This window comes from Perognathus longimembris, chromosome 27 (assembly GCF_023159225.1).
Source record: "Perognathus longimembris pacificus isolate PPM17 chromosome 27, ASM2315922v1, whole genome shotgun sequence".
Classification (NCBI taxonomy): domain Eukaryota; kingdom Metazoa; phylum Chordata; class Mammalia; order Rodentia; family Heteromyidae; genus Perognathus; species Perognathus longimembris.
The window spans coordinates 968,401-989,222 of record NC_063187.1 but is presented as its reverse complement, the minus strand read 5'-3'; the positions used below and the strand labels follow the sequence as shown (position 1 = coordinate 989,222).

The following is a 20,822-nucleotide window of genomic DNA, read 5'->3' as shown; positions in this document are numbered from 1 at the left end:
GGAAGCTTGTGGCTGAGGCCAGTTGATTTTCCCAAGCTCTTGAAGACTGGCAGGTTCTTTGGGAGTTCAGCAAGCTGACATGAATCGCTGGGCTCCTGTGGATGGATGGCCCACCCCCTGCCATGATTCCTCTCCACATGGCTTCTGGAATGTGGTCAGTTGTTGGTGATTTCTTCTATTACTCAAAATATTTTGATTTTCTTCTGCCGCTTCCACATGCTCTGCGTAAATACTGTACTCTGTCAAAGTACACAGCCTGGGCCACTCAAAATACCCTTAAGTAGAGTGCTTGCTTTTCAATGTCATTTGGTTTTTATTTTCTTTCTTCTTTTTTTTTTTTTTTAAATAAATGCCCACTCTTGGGGGGAGCTCTAGTGTGCTTTTCCTGTTCATTGTAGCCATGTAAGAAATGGGAGAATTCCAGGCTTAGAGAAGAAGATAGGAAAACCCTCTTGTAGAATGTGTCTTGTGTGTGACAATTACCAGTTCACCAAATTTTCTCCCTTTCTTTCCCTTTCTGAGTAGTTTCTCAGGTGATAGACAGGAATTTTGTTATCCATGGACTAGTCACAGCAGGGTATTTTCAGTGGTAGATGAGTTACATTATTACTTTGTTTTGTTGTCAGTGACATAGATCATGAGTGAGATTCCAAGGATTCCCGTTTCTGATTTTATTGAAATGATCACATTATATAAATGTCCTACAGCAAAAGGGAACATTTAGTTAGTACTTGTCAATCATGAAAAGCCCTTGAAATATTTTTTTTAATGAATGATTATAATTTGTTTTAATTGTAATGAAAGTCTGGATCCTTAATGGTATACCGTGGTCATTGTATAACACATAAATGAAAACCATCTTTAACCTTGACTATTGCCTGCTATAACTTCTACGGATTATTATTTGTTATTCTGTTGTTATAACTTCCTCCTTTGTGAAGTATTAAGCCAACAAATGTAAAGCAGGGAAAAAAAGGGGGGTGGCTTTTAAAAATCAAGGTAATTAAGTAGAGAGTAATGCTAGAGTACAATAGCATGCTTCTCGAGCTCTTCTGATTTCTACTTCTATTAACTCTCCTGTCTGTGTCTTTCCAGTTCCTGTCCCAGTGGTGTTGACAATTGTGCTCTTGTTTGTAGTTTTCTTTTTGTTTGTTTTATTTCTACTATTCTGCACCTAAAACTGATCTACTAATTTGCTGTTTTGAACTCAGCCTTTGTCGGAATTATGGGTAACACCAGATCTTACAAACTGCTAGACTGGAATAGTTTCAATTCAGGTATTTTAATGGTCATTCAGTACTACATACGCTGATTTAAAAAAAATTATGGCAGCTCAGTGAAGTCTTTAGAAGTGTTCTAGAATAAACAAGGTGGGTGTCAATTCAGTTACACAGATCCACTCTGCAATCCACGTGTCCACATATAAAATTGCTCACCAAAGGAACCGAAGCCATAGAAATGTCACAGATGATCATAACTTCCCTGACAGAGTCAAATCTCAGAATGAGAGTTAAATTGGAATTACACATTGTGGGTAGTTTTCTTTCTTTTTTTTTTTTTTCTTCTCAGGCAAATCACTTTTTTGATGAATTTTGTTAAAACATTATAACCATTAATAGACTAGTTTAATAAATCTTAAAGTATATTTAAACTTCATATTTATATTTGGATAGAATGTATTTAGTATTCTGTAAAATAACTACAAATGTTGACTACAAATATTTATTTATCATGCTAGAGTCCTTTCAAAATGTGTAGCGCTTTCATAAATTTTCTTCCCTCTCCTTCTAATGAGTTTTCTTTTAAAATAACTTAAATATTTATTCCAAGCAATTTAAATATTCATTAAAGTGATTTAAATGTTCACCTGGAGCAGTTTAAACACTCATGTAAAGCAGTATAAATATTATTTTAACTAATTTAAATATTCATTTCATTTGTAGCTTTTAAAGAAAACGAGCCGGGAAAACTTTATTTTTTGTCAGTCCTGGGGCTTGAACTCACAGCCTGGGCACTGTCCCTGAGCTCTTTTGCTCAAAACTAGCACTCTACCACTTTGAGCCATAACTCCACTCCTGGTTTTTGAGTATTTCATTGGAGAGAAGAGTCTCACAGGGACTTTCTTGCCCAGGCTGGCTTTGAACCTCGATCCTCAAATCTCACCCTCCTGAGTAGCTTGGATTATAGGCGTGAGCCACCGGTGCCCGGCAGCCTGCTTTCTCACTACCAACGTCCATGTCTAAATTTCTGTATGATCTTTGTTTTAGAATGCAAGAATAGAGCCATGTTGTTTCAGCATCAAAGCTAATATGTTACTTACTGGATCATTTTTAGTTGCTGTTAGAAAGGGTCTCTCTCAGAAACTCACCACAGGCCTTTAGCTACCTACACTGGTTTTTTTCTAAGGTGTCCTGCAGGTGAGTTGGGGTGTAAGAATTCATGTGTTGGGAGTGGTGTCACTCAGGACTAGTGTGTGCCATGGAGCCCGAGGTCCACTGGCACCAGTCCACGCAGGCATTGATTAATATTGGCATTTCAGAGAGGACTGTTTACACTGGAGTTTTCACAAGAAATTAAAAGCTACCTTGTTTGAATATGTCTCCGAAAAGTAAGAACATATTTAAGAAAACATCATATTAGTCCAATGGGAAGGAAGAAAGCTTTGTATAAAAAAAGATACAGAAGGCTGGGAAGGTGGCTTAGTGGTAGAGTCCTTGCCTAGCATGCATGAAGCCCTGGGTTTGATTCCTCAGTACCATATACACAGAAAAAGCTGGAAGGGGCACTGGGTGGCAGAGGGCTAGCCTTGAGCAAAAGAAGCTCAGGGACAGTGGTCAGGCCCCAAGTTCAAGCCCCAGGAGTGGCAAAAAAAATTTAAGACAAAAAATTATTCACTGGAAAAATGAATTTCAGCAAGTAAGAGCTTGTCAGAGCTTATAGATGCCAAAAAAATCTTAGACACATGAAGTCACTGTCCCAGGTTAGCAGTCTGGCAAGGAGAAACATGGTTAGAAAGCAGTCTACCTTGCCACCATTTAAAATACTCTCTGATGGGAGATGTATTTAAAAAGAATTGGGTTAGGAAGGCTGGGAGCATGGCTCAAGTGGTAAGAGCACCTGTCAAGCAAGCATAAGGCACTGTGTTCAAACTCCAGTACTACCAAAGATACGAAAGAAAATTAATACGATTTTCTGGCTGTGGTAGGACACACCTGTAATCCCAGCATTCAGAAGGCTGAAGGAGAATTGTGGGTTCTTGGCCATCTTGGGATACCAGGCAAGACCCCTGTCTCAAAACACGAACCAACTCCTTCAAGATGGATATATTGGACAATACTGAATGAATGTAAAGATTATGACAGCTTAATGGTCTTAGAGCAGGGTACTTTTTTTGTTTGTTTGTTTTTTGGCCAGTCCTAGGCCATGAACTCAGGGCCTGAGCACTGTCCCTGGCTTCTTTTTTGCTCAAGGCTAGCACTCTGCCACTTGAGCCACAGCGCCACTTCTGGCCATTTTCTGTATATGTGGTGCTGAGGAATCGAACCCAGGGCCTCATGTATACAAGTCAAGCACTCTTTTTTTTTTTTTTTTTTGGCCAGTCCTGGGCCTTGGACTCAGGGCCTGAGCACTGTCCCTGGCTTCTTCCCGCTCAAGGCTAGCACTCTGCCACTTGAGCCACAGCGCCCCTTCTGGCCGTTTTCTGTATATGTGGTGCTGGGGAATCGAACCTAGGGCCTCGTGTATCCGAGGCAGGCACTCTTGCCACTAGGCTATATCCCCAGCCCCATGTCAAGCACTCTTGCCACTAGGCCATATTCCCAGCCCCAGAGCAGGGTACTTTTATAATAGCATTGGAATTTTCCTGTTCACCCTGTATCTCCAGAAATAAGGCTGATTTTGATATTAGTTTAGAAAAAAGAGATAATTCTAAGGAAATTGTGACATCTTTGGTGCAAGTATTTAAGTCGTTTATATGTCTTCCATAATTTGGGAATATTTAGCCTTTGCAGTGCTGTAATACCTCGGCAAACCAAAAGTTGACCACATTAGTAAAAAAAAAAAAAAAGAATCCTTGATCTATTTTAGCATGGCTGATAGTGTATTTCTTGGGTTCTCGGATGCTTTAATACTAGCCTTTCAAGAGAAAGGAAGAAAAGCTATTTTGTTAATTGTAGTTATTAGGCATTCCGATTTCAGAAACATTAAAATATGGAAAGGTATAGGAAAACACTATCACACCGTACTTTTTTTGTGAAATATGGTAGGTCATCACACAAGTAAATGTAGTCATGTACTGGGGGGGGGGGCGGAGTATGGTCTTGGGGCTTGAACTCAGGGCTCAGATGCCATCCTTAAGGCCTTTTCTTTTTGATTGATCCTGGGGCTTAAACTCTAGGCTTGGGCACCATCCTTAGGTTGGCCCCCTACCACTTAAGCCATAGCTTCACTTCCAGCTTTTTGTGGTTCATTGGAGATCAGAGTCCCATGGACTTTCCTGCCTGGGCTGGCTCTGAGCCTCGATCCTCAGCTCTCAGCCTCCTGAGTAGTTAGGATTGCAGGTGTGAGCCACCTGTGCCTGAGTTACTATGTAGCTCAAGGATAGCACTCTACCACTTGAGTCACAGCTTTTTTTGGGATCAGTCATGGGGCTTGAACTCAGGGCCTGGGTGCTGTCCCATTAGCTCTTTTACTCAAGGTGAGTGCTCTACCACTTTGAGCCACAGCTCCACTTCCAGTTTTCTGGTGGTTCATTGGAGATAAGAGTTTCATGGACTTTCCTGCCCAGGCTGGCTTTGAACTTCAATCTTCAGATCTCAGCCTCCTAACTAATTGGGGTGGGAAGTATGAGCCACTGGCTGCTGATCCCCTGTGATGGTTTTTTGATCAACCACTGTGGTCCCCGAAGATTCTGTTGACATTCTAAGCAGCATTAGTTGAGGATATGCTTTGACAGGAACTGGCCAATGAGGACGTTCTCAGAATAGATACTGTGGTGCCTCGTTAAGTAACAGGTGACTGGCTGGATACCTGAGGGCAGAGGTTGCCTATTTCCCTGCCTTCATGAAAGTCTTGAGGGACAGGTAAAGTGTGTACTGTGGATAGGGTAGGATGCTGGGGGGTTGTGTGCCAGGAGCTTAGGGATGTGTTGTTTTTTGTTTATTTTTTAAGCTTAGACTTGGATATATAAGAGACTTTCAGGTTTATATTTCAGACCGTGTATTTAGGTGTGTGTGTGTGCGCACACGCGCATGCGCACACACACAATTTGTATCTGAACATTGCAGCATTGACAAAAGTTTTTTCGCCAGTATTCATTTGTGCTTACTAAGTTAGATACAGAATTTTACCCCTCTTCTCTTGCCTTGTAGTATCTTAAGTTTAACTACAGTGAGAGAACCTTTTTCAATGCAGGAAAAAGAAAATTCTTCCTATACCTGAGAATATTTTTACTGCCATCCTTTGAAGACTTAAAAGCTTATCAGAAAGTTGAGAGTTCTACTTTATTTAAAGTCTTACAAGGGGCTGGGGATATGGCCTAGTGGCAAGAGCGCTTGCCTCATATACATGAAGCCCTGGGTTCGATTCCCCAGCACCACATATACAGAAAATGGCCAGAAGTGGCGCTGTGGCTCAAGTGACAGAGAAGCCAGGGACAGTGCTCAGGCCCTGGACTGGCAAAAATAAAAAAAAAAAAAAGTCTTACAAAAAACAGTAAAGCATCATAAAAATATTTAAAGCATGAATATTAATAGTCCTCTTGTTTCTCTAGTGAATTGATCTTTTTTTTTTTTTTTGCCAGTCTTTGGGCTTGAACTCAGGGCCTGAGCACTGTCCCTGGCTTCCTTTTGCTCAAGGCTAGCACTCTGCCACTTGAGCCACAGCGCCACTTCTGGCCATTTTCTATATATGTGATGCTGGGGAATTGAACCCAGGACCTCATGTATATGAGGCAAGCACTCTTGCCACTAGGCCATATCCCCAGCCCTGATCTTTCGTTTTTATATCTTGAGTTGTCCGAGTATTTCTAAGTAGCTCACAATATACTTTGATTTATCTTTGGTGCTAGTGTTGGGGCTAGAACCCAGGTTTTGGGTGCTGTCCCTGAGCCTTTTGACATAAGGCTGGCCCTCTACCACTTGAGCCACAGATCCACTTCCAGCTTTTTTTTTTTAGAGGTTTCTTGTCAGTGCAGATACATGAGAGGTAATTGTCACAGAACATGTGATGGCCATCCAGCAAGGGTCTCAACAATTACCCCCAGAACACACAGGCATAAACCAAGCCTAACACAGTTCCGAACCTTTCCATTTCCCCCTTGATGTTGTTCAGGACACAGGGAGAATTTGATGAGGTTCTGTTGTTTGTTGTGCGTGTCACTTTCCTCTGAATGAGAATCCTTTCCCTCATCTGACCCAATCCCCAAGCCAGTGTGAGAGGGTAGACCCCTTTAAACTTGAACGTTCTGGATGCTTAATGTCAATCTGAAGTTCTTCCCCTTCAGGTAACAAGGTCGATTATCATTGGATCCAAAACTTTCACTTTACAAAAAAAAGCTTTTATGCACTCCAACTCAAATGGGATCTCTTGTTTATTCAGAACTTAGGTTGAGCCCAACGGGCCTCACGAGGCTGAGTCAGGAGGATCAGAGTTGGAGGCCAGCCTGGACAATATAATGAGAATCTGTCTCCAAGGAAAAAAAAGAACAACTTTAGATTGAACTCTTCCATTTTCTTTTTTCATTTTCCCCAGATTTAAGCCTTCTCAAAGGTATTTATTCGGTTCCTGGGCAAAACAGATAATAGAACTCAATTGAAGACTTCCGGTAGCCAGTTGTAACGGTTATTGCTGAAATCGCCAGGGAGTGCAGCTTATTATTATTATTAATTAAAAGCAGGTGATGCCAAGTTGCGCACGCCTCCTTGTCATTTATAAGATCATCTTCCCTGGTGTCACCTGCATTTCAGAAGCAAATACAACAATGAAAAGATGGCAAGGTAGGCAGCTGTGGGCATGGTTAGAGGAAGTGAGTTCTAAACCAGCCGTACTGCAGTGGCGGTGTGACCCCAAATGCAAGTTCAGTAGGTTTGGGGAGGGGTGAAGGCATAGCCTAAGATGCTTGAAGAACTCTGGGATGCGTTTTTGACCCTACAGAAGAGCTTAAAATAGCATCAAATACCGTTTGTATAATTCTCACTTCTCAAATACAATCTTTTTATGACTATAAATAGTTCTGTAGATGAACGAGAGGCGTATGGTTTTTAAATGGCAGAGATTTTTTTTGCTTCCTGTTTTTGGACTTCATTAAATACACACTCCCCTCCCATCTGTATATCTTTCAAATAATCAATAGTGAGCCAGTACCCTCTGTGACAACTTAACTTTTGCAATGAAGCTCTGCTGTACATTTGAGATGAGGCTGGCAAAACCTGAATTTTCATCTTACATTGGGTGTGTTCAACCATTCAGATCCTCTGAAATATTTCTTCTCTCTCTCTATAAAAGAAATTATAACACACATTTACACAGGGATTAAACATGAGGGTCCTTTCTTGAGTATTGGTGGCACATTGTAGTTATCATTTCTGGAACTTTCTGTGACTCATGTCTGGCACAATGAGAATCTAGGCTTAGAAAGTAAATATAGCTTTTTTTTAAATTTATTCTCTCTTTCTCTTTCTCTCTCTAATATGAAATCACCTGAACTCATTTTAATTGCCTTGTTAACTAAACCCCCTTCCCCCCAAATTTAATGCCCGCACAATTCTTCTGTGGCTCCAGGCTTCCCGATGTAGGTGACTCAACGCAGCCGGTAGTTTTGTGGCCAAATGTTCCATTGTACGCTTCCTTTCACCCTAGAGCCCAGGGCCATTTCTTTCTGTGACCATTTCAGTGAGCTGCCATATTTTCAAGTCTGTACTGTCCCCTTGGTCGGCGCATGCGCTTTCGAGGCCACCCTCCCCAGTGCTCCTGGATGCTGAAGCCGCTTTGCAAATCCCCCCACCCTGTCCTCTGAGCTTTTGCAGTAGACTCCCCCCCTTCCTCCTCACCTCCAAATCAACCGACTTCTCAACGCCATTTGCTTCCTCAGCCTCTCGTGCTCCCTCACTCCTTGTAGCTTTCTCTCCAAGCTGTAAATACTCGATTCAGTCCATACCAGCATCTCCACGCGCACTTGTGTTGCTCACGCGTGCACACCAAAGCTGCTTGTGAGTGTCAGAAGACACAGATGTGCTCTCCGCCGCCCTGCATTCAGCTTGTTTGTTTTTTGGTTCGTTTGTTTCTGTTTGTTTTCTTTTGTTTTCAATCAGCCACTTCTTCTGTCATGGTATTTGGTTTATTGATCTGATTGCTATTTTGGGGTATAGCAAGGTAAGTTGTCTGGAACGCACTATTGTTTTTCATGCGACTACCGTATATCACCAGGTTGATGAACTGCGTATGTTCCCATTTTAACATGCTGAATGATATTTATAAATAAGTTTCTAAATAAGTATATTTAGACCTTAAGTAGCCTCCTGTGTTGTGGTGGTATTGGGGTTTGTTTGTTTTTTGGTCTAATGATTTAAAAGTGAATGTTAATGGGTTTACCTTCTATAAATCTCCTTTATAAAAAGCAGGTATTACATCCTATGTATCCCTTCTAGTACAGAGGCAGGCCAACCCCATGTGAGAAAAATGGGTCCTTTTAATCATAGCGTATGATTATTGCCTTTAGGAAATAATACTATCTAGAATGGTTTAAAAAGCAAGTAGAAGGGCTGGGATGTAGCTCAGTAGCAAAGTGCTTGCCTAGCAAGTGTTGTAACATCCTGGGTTTGATCCCCAGTACCAAAAAAGAAAAGACAAATACACATACACATACATATGTATATACGTATACATGTGTATATTTGTGTGTTAACTATATATAGTTAACATAATATATAGTTAAGGGAAAAAAAAACTTTAAAAAGTAAACAGGAGGGGTGGGAATGTGGTTTAGTGGTAGAGTGCTTGCCTAGCATGTGTGAAGCCCTGGGTTCGATTCCTCAGCACCACATACACAGAAAAAGCCAGAAGTGGTTTGTGGCTCAAGTGGTAGAGTGCTAGCCTTAAGCACAAAAGCTCAGGGACAGTGCCCAGGGCTGGAGTTCAAGCCCCAGGACCGCGCATGTGCACATACACACACACACACACACACACACACACACACACACACACACACACACACAGAGAAATTTCCTTTTAGGAAAGAATGAGGTTAAATGCTGTTCAAACTGGTACACAAGCGCATATGGCATGTGTCGTGCTTCTGTTTTCTGTGGCTTTTTTGTAAATGGAATTTCAAGCATCTTTGTGGTTACATTTCAGTTGGAAGCAGTACTGTCTATGAAAAAGATGGCCACTTAACTGTACCCAACAATTCTCAACTCCCAGTACTGACTGCTGGCACCACACCGTACCGTAGACTTTTCTTCTTCCCTTCTTTATTTTATCTTCTACGTTGATCTGTGGCTCAGTTTCCCATAGTCTGCGTTTTCTTGTTTTGCTTGTTGTTGTTGTTAGTCGTGGGTCTTGAACCCAGGGCCTGGGCACTGTCCTTGGGCTCTTTTGCTCAAGGCTAGTCCTCTACCACTTGAGCCACAGTGCCACTTCCAGCATTTTCTGGTGCTTCATTGGAGATCGGAGTCTCATGGACTACCAGGCCGGCTTTGAACCATGATCCTCAGATCTCAGCCCCCTTAGTAGCTAGGCTGACAGGCATGAACACCAGTGCCTGGCTTCTGTCTTGAATTCTCCCAGAGCTGAGGCCTCTGGCTTTTAGTTCCTCATCTCCCCTTTTGGCCTGATTTCTTTCTGGCTGTGAAGATAGAGTGGTCCTAGGACAGGGAATTCCGGCCGGCCAGCCAGCCAGCATTCCCACTGCCTCTCATGCTTGATGTGAAAGCTGGAGATTGTGTGTGTATGTATGTGTATATACACACACATATCACACACATACATACATATATATGTATGTATGCATAATTTTAATGTGCTTTTATATATAATATATATATTTAAAAATAGGAAGTGAGGGTTTTTTTTTTAGTTGGAACATTTACTGTAAGAGCTTAGTCCCATAGTTAAAGTTGCAAATGATTCCCAAATGGGAGGTACCCCCCCCCCAAATAAAACAGATCAGGGTATACTACTTATAATATATACAATGACAATATATAATACCCATTAAGTTATCACACATAACAGGTCACTGTAACTCCCAGCTGCCTGAACGTTAAGTGGCCATGGCATGCTGGTGACACTGCTCCAGGCGATTGAGCAATGCAGTCCAATCCTGAGGTCATGAGCTTCTTTTTGGGGGGTAATGCTGGGGATTGAACCCAGCGTCCTCATGCTAGGCAAGTGCATTCTCTCTGAGCTACATCCCATCCCCTCAGTGATCTTTTTAGTTGTAGTTGTTGAGATGGGGTCTCATTGTGTTGCTCAGACTGGTCTCAGAACTGGTGGGCTCACGTAATCTTCTTACCTCGACCTTCTGGTGAGCTGGGACTATAGTCATGTACCACCCTGCCCCGTCCATGCCTACTGTTCATGGTGACAGCCAGATAGGCAGTTGACAGCATCCCGTCTGAAATGTATCCTTTACGTTAGCCATCTTTCATGTACTCATCTCTTTGATGATTTGCCTTTTCTTTTTCCTCATTTGGGTTAGTCCACTTTTTTTTTTTTTGGTCAGGTTTTCTTTGTACCTACATAAGGTAGCTATATTTAGCTAGTCTTTTTTCTTAAAAAAAAACCACAAAAACATAAACATTTATAAGTCGTTGCCATGGAAAGGTTTATCTACAGCATGTAGTGGATTATTAAAAAAAATAGATGCCAAAAACGAAGTCCAAATTATTCTTTAATTTATGGTCATTTCAGATTAGACTCAAAAGGTCCAGGGTATCCCTAAGAAAACACATTCCATAGAACCCCCTTAAAAGAGAAAAGGTGAGCAGAATGGACAGATTTGTTTTCTAGCCAATTCATGTGTCTAGGTGTTTGCTAGAGGTTGAAAAGGGTTTCATCTTAATTCTCTTGTTGAAGAAGTAGTAGTTTATTTTAAAGATGTAGTAAACATTGCATTTCAAACTTGTGCTAGCCCTCCCCTGCCCTCTCCCAGTTAACGTTGGTTTTAAACATGTCTTGCGCCTCTTCCTCAAGTGAGATTGGCTAAGTCAGCTGATTGAAACTCTTATTTTTCAGATGAACCGGAAACACGAGACGCTTGGTGGGCAGAAATCAGACAAGAAATCAAATCCCACGCAAAGGCGTTAGGCTGCCACGCCGTGGTGGGCTACAGCGAGTCAACCAGCATCTGGTGAGTGATGAAAGTGCTTCCTGCAGATGGGAAGAATTGGGATGGGGTTGACCCTCTGGTGTGCAAGGCTGGGCGGACTTCCGGCCTCCAAGCACTCTGGTCGAGTTTATCCTGGTCCTAACAGTCACCTGGGAAGTATCAGCTTCTCTGAGAGTCTCACTTGACAGTGGACAGAAAGCTGGGTCTAGTGCCTTACACCTGTCACCCCAGCTACTCAGAGGCTGACATTGATGATCACGATTCAAAGCCAGCCCAGGCAGGAAAGTCCATGAGACTCTTTTTTTTTTTTTTTTTTTTTGCCAGTCCTGGGCCTTGGACTCAGGGCCTGAGCACTGTCCCTGGCTTCTTCCCGCTCAAGGCTAGCACTCTGCCACTTGAGCCACAGCGCTGCTTCTGGCCGTTTTCTGTATATGTGGTGCTGGGGAATCGAACCTAGGGCCTCCTGTATCCGAGGCAGGCACTCTTGCCACTAGGCTATATCCCCAGCCCCATGAGACTCTTATCTCCAATGAACCACCAGAAAACTGGAACTAGAGCTGTGGCTCAAGTGGTAGAGCACCAGCCTTGAGTGAAAGAACTCAGGGACAGCACACAGGCTCTGAAGTCGTCCCAGGACCCACACATCCATATATGCATGCGTGCATGCATGCACACGTACATAGATACATAGATACATAAACTGGACATAGTACCAGCTTGGCCTTTAAAAAAATGCTTTTGCTAGTCCTGGGACTTGAACTTAAGGCTGGCACTCTACCACTTCAGCTCCACTCCTGACTTTTTCTGTGCATGTGATACTGAAGAATCCAACCCAGGGCTTCATGCATGCTTGGCCTACACTCTACCATGAAGCCACGTTCCCAGCCTCATTGCTTGAATTTCACTTGTTCCTCTTGCCATAGTGTTGGGTGTGGCACTTCCTGGAGTCCTACTCTGACATGCTCATGTGTCTTTCTCTTGTAGTGAGGAAGTCTGTATCCTGTCTGCCTCAGGCACCGCAGCCATGCTGAATCCCCGCTTCCTGCAGGACGGCATCGTGGAGGGCTGCCTGGAGCAGAGGTTGTCCCTGGGCACAGAAGGGGAAACGCTGACCATTGAGGGGCTTGCATTGGGACTGGCATGCCACTGAGGGTTAAACACCTGGGGTCTGGGCCTCACAGTGAAGAGACGGCTACAAGGGGGAGATGTTCAGGGCACCCTGTATTGTTCTATCACAGTAGAGAGCGCATGCGCTGCACTATATTTAGCTTCTCTCCTTTCTCTCTCTCTCTCTTTTTAACCAGTCCTGGGACTTGAACTCAGGGTCTAGACACTGTCCCTGAGCTTCTTTTGCTCAAGGCTAGCCCTCTACCACTTGAGCCATAGCGCCACTTCCAGCTTTTTGTGTGAATGTGGCACTGAGGAATCGAACCCAGGGCTTTGTGCATGCTAGTTGAGCACTCAGCCACTGAGCCACTTTCCCAATCCTTAGCTTCTCTTTTCTCTGTGTCTCACCTGCAAAGACAGAACGAGGTCTCAGGGCAATGCGCAACAAGAAGATCTCTCTCCTCACAAAGAAATCAGTGCACAGTTTTGCACAAAACTGTTTAGGAATTGATTTGACTAGCTGTGACAGAACGAAATAAGGAAGCATTAGGTAAAGGAGCGTAATCTTAGCTTATTTAATGAAAAATCTCTATATGTTTACACTGTTGGCTTCTCTGAAAGTAAAAAATGCTTTCTAGAAGCATATCTCTAAGGTAAATAGCTACTTACATATAGTGTGTGTATATATACATGTGTATATGTAATATATATTTTATATACACATAGGTTTACTATACATAGATGTAGTTGTATATATTATGTATATGTATACATATATATGCACATATATGTATGTATACACACACTTTGACAGAGACTCTTGGTGTGATACCATATACTACCTGGATGAAATGAACCTAAATCTTCATGCCACACTGTGTATTAAGCTGGACACACTGGTGGCTCACACCTGTAATCCGAGCTACTCAGGAGGTTGAGATCTGAGGATTGCAGTTCAAAAAGTGAACCCAGGCAGGAAACATGAGACTCTTACCTCCGGTGAACCATCAGAAAACCAGAAGTGGTGCTGTGGCTCAAGGGACAGAGCCCAGGTTCTGAGTTCAAGCCCCAGGACCAGCACCAGAAAAACCCAAACAATGTTTATATTAATATTTTAGTATAAATTAAGGAATAAAATTTGTAAAAAATTGCAAGTCTTTTTATTTTTTTAAATGTATATTTGTTTTGTTTTTTCTTTTTTGGTCCTGGGGATTTAACCTAGGATGTTGCGCTTGCTAGGCAAGTGCTTTACCACAGTGCTTCATCCTAGCCCTGCAAGTCTGTATATAATAAAGAAGATATTCTGGCTCTAATAGTGACAAGAAGACCTTGTTTATTAAGTCCTTCTTTTGTTAATATTTAAATGTGCACAGATCACTGTAGATAGCCTTTAAAATATAGTAAAATTTGTTTTGTGTATGTGTGCCAGCACTGGGATTTGAACTCAGGGCCTTGTGGGGTTTTTTGCTTGACTTCTTCATTCACAGCTGATGTTCTACTGCTTGAGCCTCACCCCCAGTATTTTTTTGCTGTTTAATTGGAAACAAAAGTTTCACAGTTTGGTCTCTCCCTTTGAGGTCCAGATTTGATCCTCTCAGCCTCCTGAAAAGCAAGGATTATAGGTGTGAACCTGCACTCACTGGCAGGTTCCTTTCATAAAGCATTCACAGAACCAGGCATGGTTCTGATTCGCTAGCCATTTAGTACAGGTCATTTTGATATTCTCACTCGGGTAGGTATGACATTGCATCGCCTGTACACTAAGTACTACAAGCATCTGTTTTGGAAAAGTGCCCAGTTTTTCCAAGGGTGCCGTGCTTGTGTGTATGCTGCTTGCATGCTTTGCTTGCATGGATGTGGGTTCATCCTGGGGCAGAACGCCTTTCTGATGGTCTCTGTGTGTTTCCACAGGCTAGGAGAAAGCCAGCCCCCAGGCTGTGGGTTCTGCCACACCCCCTACGACGAGGTGAACACGCCATTCCCAGCTCACCTGGCGCTCTGTTGCTGCTGCCGGAGGCAGAAGGTTCCAGATGTCCTCCTCACTACCATCGACCTCCCGGCCCAAGCCACTGTGGTCGGCAAGGGCTGTCTTATCCAAGCTAGGTCTGTGCCTTCACCCCTCTGGGCCACCTTCAAAAACTAAGATGTGGGGAGCCGTGAAACTGCTTTAACAGTTGTTTGGATTACTAAACTGGGCACTGGTGGCTCACGCCTGTCATCCTGAGCTACCTGGGAGGCTGAGATCTGAGGGTCTCTGTGCAAAGGCACCCTGGGCAGGAAAGCCTGTGACACTCTTAAAGGCAGCCGGAGCAGAAAAGTCCATGAGACTCTGATCTCCAATGAACCAAGGAAACCAGAAGTGGCACTGTGGTCAAGTGGTAGAGAAGCTAGCCTTAGTGAAAGAGCTCAAGGCAGCACCCAGGCCCTGAGTTCCAGCCCCACACTGGAAAAAAAAAAAGTTTTTTAATGATTATTTTTTTCATTATTGGGACTTCCACTCAGGGCCCAGGTGCTGTCCCTGATCTTCTTTTGCTCAAGGCTAATACACAGCCACTTGAGCCACAGTTCCATTTCTAGCTTTTTGGTGCTTCACTGGGGATAAGAGTCTTACAGATTTTCCTTCCCCAGCTGGCTTTGAACTGTGATCTTTAGATCTCAGCTTCCTGAGTCGCTGGGATTACAGGTGCGAGCCCCTGGTACCTGGCTTTTCCAATTGTATCTTTGTGTATTGGCCTTTGCTGAGAGGTCCCAAGGACTCTGTGCCGTGACAGGATTCTTTTGCGTAGGTTGTGTCGCTTGAAAAAGAAAGCCCAGGCAGAGACCAATGCCACGGCCATCAGCAACCTGCTTCCCTTCATGGAGTACGAGGTGCACACCCAGCTGATGAACAAGCTGAAGCTCAAAGGGATGAACGCCTTGTTTGGACTGAGGATTCAGATCACTGTGGGGGAAAACATGGTCATGGGGTTAGCGGTAAGTTTAGAAGCTCGGGAGGTCCTTGTGTGATTTCTGTGGTTGTAACAGGTTCATCTTTGTTGGGTATTTGTTTTGTGTGTGTGTGTGTATGTGCCAATGTTGGAACTTGAACTCAGCACCTGGGTACTGTCTCTTAGCTTTATTGCTCAAAATTGGTACTCTACCACTGAGCTACAGCTCCATTTCCAGCTCCTCAGTGGTTGCTTGTAGCTGATATCTCACAGAATTTTCTGTCTGCCTGGGCTGGTTTTGAAATGTGAGCCTCAGATCTCGACCTCCTGAACAGCTCGTGAGCCACCAGCACCCAGCCAGGCACCCCATGTATTGGGCCTTGGACTCAGGGCCTGAGCACTGTCCCTGGCTTCTTCCCGCTCAAGGCTAGCACTCTGCCACTTGAGCCACAGCGCCGCTTCTGGCCGTTTTCTGTATATGTGGTGCTGGGGAATCGAACCTAGGGCCTCGTGTATCCGAGGCAGGCACTCTTGCCACTAGGCTATATCCCCAGCTCCCCATGTATTTATTTATATTTATATTATTATATATTATATATCATGTTCTACTACATTATTACATATTATGTATATTACATATGATATAAATTATATTTATACACACTTTTTTTTTTGTCAATCATGTGGCTTGAACTCATGGCCTGGGTGCTGTCCCCAAGCTTTTTTTTTTGGTCATGGAACTTGAACTCTGGGCCTGGGCAGTGTCCTTGAGCTCTTCAGCTCAAGGCTAGTGCTCTACCACTTGAACCAACCACAGGGCCACTTCCGGTTTCCTGGTGGTTAATTGATCCTCATATCCCAGCCCCCTGAGCAGCCAGGATTATAGGCCTGAGTCACTAGTACCCAGCCAGGCATTTAATGGCATCATGTCTGTATAACAGTTTCACTACTGAAAGTTATCACTCACTGTTCATTTGGTAATTTGTCCTTGTCCTCCCACCCCCTTGGTTCTGTGTTTTATTTATTATTGTGTATGGGTGAAACTTGATTTCCCCAGCTCAGCCTCCCTCTGGGTATTGCCTTGTTTACCAGGTGATATTCAGGGCCACAGAAAGTGTAATATGACCCTAAAGTTGTCAGAGGCAAAGATTTCTCCAGACATTGCTCGATGGCCCTGGTGAATGTTTTGCTAGCTTCAGTTTTGAGAAGTTTTGATCTTGTTTGGTATTTTCCAATATTAGTAGTACACAGTAACTCTGAGAAGTCATTCATTTGTAGCTGTTTAACTGACTGGATTTACAAAGATCTGTAGTGAGTACAAGACAACAACTGTGGAGATAGGGTGATGGAGTGAGAATTTGGGGCTTTTGGAATCTTCTCACATTTATTTATATCTAAGTGCGTCCATTCTGGACTTAAGTAGCTTTCATTGATTTGCAAAAGTTTCTTTTCATTTTCTATTATTAATTTCTGACTACTCATTTCTGAAACAAAATTACAACTATACATTTGCCTATTCAGTTAAGATTTCTTTTTTTGAGTTGGATTGGGGCTTGAACTCCAGGACTCGGCGCTTATCTGGTGCTCTGCCACTTGAACCACACCTCCAGTCCAACTTTTTTCTGGTTATTTGGTGATGGAGTCTCTCATGGAGCTTTCTGCCCAGGCTGGCCTTGAACCTTAATCCTCCAGATCTCAGTTGCTTGAATAGCTAGGATTACAGGCATGAACTTGATCTTGTTAAACTAATTCTTTTTCCCCCAGTCCTAGGGCTTGAACTCAGGGTCTAGGCACTGTCTCTGAGCCTCTGTGTGCTCAAGACTAGTGTTCTACCACTGTGCCACAGCGCCCCTTCTGGTCTTTTTTGAGTAGTTTATCAGAGATAAGAGCCTTATGGACTTGGTTGCCAGGGCTGGCTTCAAGCTGCCATCTTCAGATCTCAGCCTCCTGAGTAGCTGGGATTACAGGTGTGACTCACTGATGCCCAGCTTGAGCTAATTTTTTGTTTTTGGTCAGTTTCATTTTTACAATTGTAAGATTAAAAACTTTTAAAGGACAGTTGGGTATTCATGGAAACCTAAGTTCCCCTTTCACAACTGTCTCCTTTCTACTTCGAACCCTCCTTTAGGGGAAGCCAACATCGGTTACTCTAGGAACGTGTGTGTGTGTCTGTGTGTGTGTCTCTGTGTGTATTTCCTCCTGGAAATGTGTGTCTGTGTGTGTGTCTATGTGTGTATTTCCTCCTAGAAATGTGTGTCTGTGTGTGTGTCTGTGTGTGTATTTCCTCCTGGAAATGCCCTGTGTGCACAGACTCTTCTGTCCTTTTCCCAGAAAGACCTAGCTATGAAAGCTTGCAAAGCTTGTTAAGTTGGAATGCTTGGTCTGATGCTTGCCCCCACTCCTCCACCAGTCGGCCACAGGTGTGTACCTGGCAGCGTTGCCCATGCCCGGTGGCATCCAGATCGCTGGCAAGACCCCCAGCGACGGCTCCTACGAGCAGCACGTCTCTCACATGCAGAAGAAGATCAACGACACCATTGCCAAGAACAAGGAGCTGTACGAAATCAGCCCACCGGCAAGTACAATCGGCCCCCGGGAATCCACAGGCAGTACCGTGAGTACAACAGCTCACATGTTGTACTCAGCTCAAGTAGTAGCATACAGCCTGGGCTGTGGTCACATCGGCTCAGTGTCAGGACAACCTGCGTTGTGGTCACATCAGCTCACTTGCTAGGATATTTTCAAGTTGTTTTATTTAGAACATAACACCTCTTAGGTTCCCCCCTACTTTATGTGTGTTTGTGTGTGTGTGTGTGTAAGAGTACTAAGGCTTGAACTCAAGGCATGGGCTCTATCCCCTTACATTTTCTGTCAAGGTTGGTGCTCTACAACTTGAGCCAGAGCTCTACTTCCAGCTTTTTGGTGGTTACTTGGAGATAAGAGTCTTACAGTCCTACTTGCCCAGGCTGGCTTTGAATCTTTAGCCTCAGAACTGAGTGGCGAGGATTATAGGTGTGAGCCACAGAAGCCTGGCTGTGCTTTTTTTTTTTTTAAGGTCATTGTGAGACCTGGTAAAGTTTATGTAGCATGCTACATCGCATAGCAGATACATGCTGTGTGTGTGTGTGTGTGTGTGTGTATACATGTGTATGTCTGGATATTTCTCTTCACATTTTTGTATGTGGAACTTCAGAAATTACCATCAGGTTAGAAAAACCCTATCCATAGATCTTTAAGCCTTTTTTGGGGGGATGGGGGTAAGTTAGGACCTTAAAATGCTCAAGTAGAAAAATAAATAAAATGCTCAACAGAAACCCCACATACATAGTCAAAAGCAATGAATAACTGAATTCATTCCCTTCAGTGATGTCCCATCAAAAAGATTGCACTGAGATTTAGTTCATTGAGTGTGTACACACTTGTCTTAGCCAGAAGTTGTTTAGTCACATAGAGGTTTAAAACTGAACTGAAAAAAAAAAAACTAACCCCCAAAACAAAACCCCCAAACTCCGCCAGTCTCATGACACAAAGCAATTATCTTTCTTGCAGGAGGTGGTGGAAGAGATTATAGGATCCCCCATTCCAGAACCCAGACAGCGCTCGAGACTTCTGAGATCTCAGTCGGAAAGTTCCGATGAGGCCACAGAATTAGATCTCTCCCATGGGAAAAAAGATGCTTTTGTTTTGGAGGTAATTTCTCCAGGGGCTCAACTTCTTACCATTTTTACAGCCAGGTCTTAACACTGAAGTGATCTTTTTTGGTATTATTACAACTGTTAAAAAATATCAAAAGCTGGAGACTGGTGACTCACCTCTGTCATCCTAAGAACTCCAGAGCCTGAGATCTGAGGATCACAGTTCAAAGCCAGCCAGGGCAGGAGAGTCTGTGGGACTTTTATCTCCCGTGAACCACCAGAAAACCAGAAGTAGAGCTGTGGCTCCACGTGGTAGAGCACCAGCCTTGGGTAAAAGAGCTTGGGGAGAGCACCTAGGCCCCAAGTTCAAGCCCCACGACTAACAAAAAGAAAAAAAACTTAAATGTAGAAACTAAACACACTTGAAAATGTCACAACTTGGGGTCTGATACAGGAAGGTAGATGCTTCTGAGACAAGTGCTATGGCGTTAGAACAATGCTAAAATACAAGTAGTACATCTCTAATTAAAGAGTCCACCCAGGCACTAGTGGCTCATGCCTGTAATCCTGGCCACTCAGCTGGGAGAATTGGAGTTCAAAGCTAACCTGGGCAGAAAAGTCTGAGAGTCTTTTATCTCCAAATAATAGGCAAAGTGCTGGGCTGTGGGGGTTGGGGAGCATGAGGTAACTGATAGAGTACCAGCTGTGAGCAAGAAAGGCAAGTGAGAGGCCCTGAGTTCAAGCTTTAGTACAATACCAGAAAGAGAAAAGAAAAAAAAAAAACACAACACTCCAAAATCTGAAGTACACTAAATTTGAAATTTGACTTAGAAAGTTTGAGGTGTAGGAATAAATACTCAGGTTTTTTAAGGTTCGAGGATGTGCAATTTACAAAACATATCTAGTTATTCCCCCAATCTGTAAAATTCTGAAATCACAAATGGTCCAGGCCCCTAAGTGTGTTAGGTAAAGGACGCTCCAAGGTGTAAGCAGAAGACAAGGCTATTTTTGTAAGGCTTGGGTGAATTGAAGTAAGAATTGAGTGTACACACTGTTCTCTAAGCTCCTGCAGTGATGACTGGCTCTTGGAACATGTCTAATCCATTGTCACATTGCAAACCTGAATATGGGGTTTTCCTGGGGAGCCCAGAAGATGTAGTTGGCCTTTCCTTGGTAGAAAGACACCTGGGGCTTCTTTTTTCTTTTTTGCAGTCCTGGGGCTTGAACTCGGGTCCTACGTGCTGTTCCTGAACCTCTTTTGCTCAAGGCCAGCATTGTACCACTTGAGCCACACAGCACCACTTCCAGCTTTTTCTGTGTATGTGGTGCTGAGGAATTGAACCCAGGGCTTCATGCATGCTAGGCAAGCACTCTACTTCTAAGCCACATTCCCAGTCCAACCTAGGCATTTGAATGACTTTCTTGAGTGTGACCATGACAGGAAAGACCATGGGGTCTTCCACCCCATACACGGGAGGGTGGTGGAAGAAAGTGATCCTGGGGGGGTGGGGCTCCCAGTGGGGCTGTTTTGCTTGGAGACAGATATGCAAACTTCCTTTTGATATTGAAGGAAAGAGGGTAAATGGATGAAAAATGTAGGCAGGGCCTATGCCCTAGGATCCCTTGCAGAAAGGTCAGAGGTCAGCAGGCTGGAAAGTGGACCCTGATGGGCAGGTGAATGGGAGAGCCTGCCAGGCAACTTCCTGAACATCATCATGGAATAATAATGCAGTTGGAGCAACACTGTTATTCCACCACACGAACTCTGCCTTTGAAGTCTTATCCCTACGTCATTCCATTGTAAGAAAGACCTTTATTTGAGTTTCT

General features: G+C 43.6%; 1 protein-coding gene across 5 annotated transcripts in view; it reads left to right on the top strand.

The window, feature by feature from the left end:
* The window catches only part of C2cd5 (C2 calcium dependent domain containing 5), a 74,406-nt gene that overhangs the window by 32,499 nt on the left and 21,085 nt on the right, over positions 1–20,822 (top strand). For all 5 annotated transcript variants that reach the window (XM_048335149.1, XM_048335148.1, XM_048335150.1 and 2 more), the window contains 6 exons: positions 11,233–11,347; positions 12,311–12,406; positions 14,345–14,536; positions 15,220–15,406; positions 17,771–17,935; positions 18,910–19,050. In XM_048335149.1, coding sequence (XP_048191106.1) covers positions 11,233–11,347; positions 12,311–12,406; positions 14,345–14,536; positions 15,220–15,406; positions 17,771–17,935; positions 18,910–19,050 — 896 coding nt within the window. The remainder of the gene's footprint in view (positions 1–11,232; positions 11,348–12,310; positions 12,407–14,344; positions 14,537–15,219; positions 15,407–17,770; positions 17,936–18,909; positions 19,051–20,822) is intronic.